The 2,693-nt window shown below is 47.1% G+C and overlaps 1 protein-coding gene across 1 annotated transcript; it reads left to right on the top strand.

Moving 5' to 3' along the window:
- The first annotated feature begins 1,095 nt into the window (after positions 1-1,095).
- LOC126692918 (uncharacterized) lies at positions 1,096-1,614 on the top strand. Its single transcript, XM_050388762.1, has one exon. It carries the CDS (start codon positions 1,096-1,098, stop codon positions 1,612-1,614), a length of 519 nt encoding a protein of 172 aa, XP_050244719.1.
- The last annotated feature ends 1,079 nt before the right edge of the window (positions 1,615-2,693 follow it).

Here is a 2,693-nt window from a genome sequence, read left to right as displayed (position 1 = left end):
AGTCCCGAACGGAGAGAAGGCCGCGAGGGGAGTATGCGCACAACTCATATCACCAAAAGTCACTCTCGTGGGAAGAGTCATGTTTCCCATGCAAAGAGTGACAGGAATCTACAACGTGAGGTTGACGAGTTGAAGAGAGAGTTGCGCCACGCCCGGCGTGAACGTTCCCCATCTTGCTCCGAACCATCATCCGAGGAGACGGATGGAGCTAGTTATAGGCGGAGATCCAGAACTCCACCTAGTGAGACCTTTTCCTATGAAGAGGAGCACAACCATCAACGTAGGCACAGAAGCCCGCCTAGCAGAGGCTTGGGGAACAACGCCATGAACAAAGTGTTGAGCCAAGTTTCCAAATCACCCTTCACAAGGAACATAGAAGATGCGATTCTTTCTCGGTGATTCCACCAGCCTACATTCACCCTGTATGATGGCTGGTCAGACCCAATAGAACATGTTAGCCATTTTAGCCAAAAGATGGCTATCTACTCCATGGATGAGGCCTTGATGTGCAAGGTCTTTCCATCAAGTTTGGGTCCGGTGGCGATGAGATGGTTCAACGGTTTAAGGGCCAATTCTATTGAGTCCTTCAAAAAGCTTACCTGGGCTTTTGGCACACGCTTTATCACTTGCAGTAGGGTTCCCCGGTCTTTGGGATCCTTGCTGTCTATGTCCATGCGAGAAGGCGAGACTCTCAAAGCTTATTCAGATAGATACTAGGAAATATTTAATGAAATAGAGGGAGAGCATGATGACGTGGCCATAAGTACTTTCAAAACTGGCCTTCCAGCCGATCATGATTTGAGGAAATCTTTAACTGGCAAACCTATTACCAGTGTACACCAATTAATGGATAGGATTGATAAGTACAGAAGAGTAGAAGAGGACCAGCTTCAGGGAAAAGGAAAGGCTAAGGTAATCCCTCAAGAGAGGAGGGATTTCAGATCGGACCGTTACAATAGTAGCCAACTTCGAAAAGACTACATTGGGCAATCAGGTTCTTCTGACACTTAGGTGGTTAATGCAGTGTTTCGGGAGCTGGTGTAGCAAGTGTTGGAGAAGATAAAGAATGAGCCCTTTTTCAAATGGCCAAACAAGATGGCGGGAGAGCCTAGGAAATGCAACCCGAACTTATATTGTCACTATCATCAGGATCATGGGCACACGACAGAAAATTGCAGGAATTTATGGAACCATTTGGAGCAATTGGTCCGAGAGGGGAAATTGAAGCAGCTCTTGCATCATTCCAGTGGTAGGGTAAGCCAAGCAGGCTCAGAAGTGCGTGGGGACGCTTCTTCAAGACTCCCCCTTGGTACGATCAACGTTATTTTTGCTGCCCTAGGGAGAACTAGATCTTGCCCTTCTAGGGTACTGTCGGTGTTCCGACCTCCGGCCGAGGATCATTGCCAAGCGTTGAAGAGAGCCAGGGTGGACGTCCCCCTGATTCTGGGCTTTTCTGATGAGGACAAGGTTGGAACCATACAGCCCCATGATGATGCTCTGGTGGTCACGCTGAGAATTGGTGAGTATGATGTCAAAAGGGTGATGATTGATCAAGGTAGTGCTGTGGATATAATGTACCCAGATTTGTATAAAGGGTTAGGTCTGAAACCATAGGACTTAGTAGCCTACAGCTCCCCTCTAGTGAGTTTTGAGGGAAGGATGGTCGCTCCGAAAGGACTGATCAGACTACCTGTGCAAGCCGGTATGGATATGGTGGAGGTGGACTTCATTGTTGTAGATGTTTTTTCTCCATACACGGCTATTATGGGCAAACCTTGGCTTCATACCCTGGGAGCAGTCTCGTCTACTTTGCATCAAAAAGTGAAGTACCCGTCCGGAGGCCAAGTATTGGAGATAGTAGGAAGTCAGGTGGCAACTCAGCAATGCCTAGTAGCAGCTATACAATATCGGCCAGAGGTAGAGATCTCGGCTACTGCTGATAATGAATTATAGCAATTAAAACCCCCAGCATTACCCTTGGATGTACTAGCCGACGAGGTAAAGTGTGAAGATTTGGAGAGTGTAATTGTTGCTGGTGATCTGAAAAAATTCTTCCAGGTTTGGGCTAAGCTGCCTTTGCAAGAGAATGAGAGATTGCTGGAGTTCCTCAGAGCAAATGTAGATGTGTTTGCATGGAGCCCATATGAAGCCCCGATGGTAGATCCGAATTTCATTTGTCATCGACTCAACGTGAATCCTTCCGCTATTCCTAAAAGACAACCACCTCAGCGACCATCGAAAGAGCAGGCCGAAACCGTCAGGAGTGAGGTGGCCAAGCTCAAGCAGGCTGGGGATATCAAGGAAGTTTTTTATCCTCAATGGTTAGCCAATACGATGGTGGTAAAGAAGAAGACAGGAAAGTGGCGAGTGTGCGTGGACTTCACAGACCTTAATAAGGCTTGTTCCAAGGATCCATTTCCCATGCCGAAGATAGACCAGTTGGTGGATGCAACCGTTGGTCATCCTAAGATGAGTTTCTTGGGTGCCTTCCAAGGATATCATCAAATACCGCTAGCATTGGACGATCAGAAGAAGACTGCTTTTGTCACCCCCATTGGAAACTATAATTACAAAGTGATGCCCTTTGGTTTGAAAAATTCCGGATCTACCTACCAGCGGATGATGACTAAAATGTTCGAACCACAACTGGGTAGAAGCATTAAAGTTTACATCAAGGACATGGTAGTGAAGAG

This window comes from Quercus robur, chromosome 1 (assembly GCF_932294415.1).
Source record: "Quercus robur chromosome 1, dhQueRobu3.1, whole genome shotgun sequence".
NCBI lineage: Eukaryota > Viridiplantae > Streptophyta > Magnoliopsida > Fagales > Fagaceae > Quercus > Quercus robur.
The sequence above is the reverse complement of the archived record's forward strand: the minus strand, read 5'-3'. Positions and strand labels throughout refer to the sequence as shown.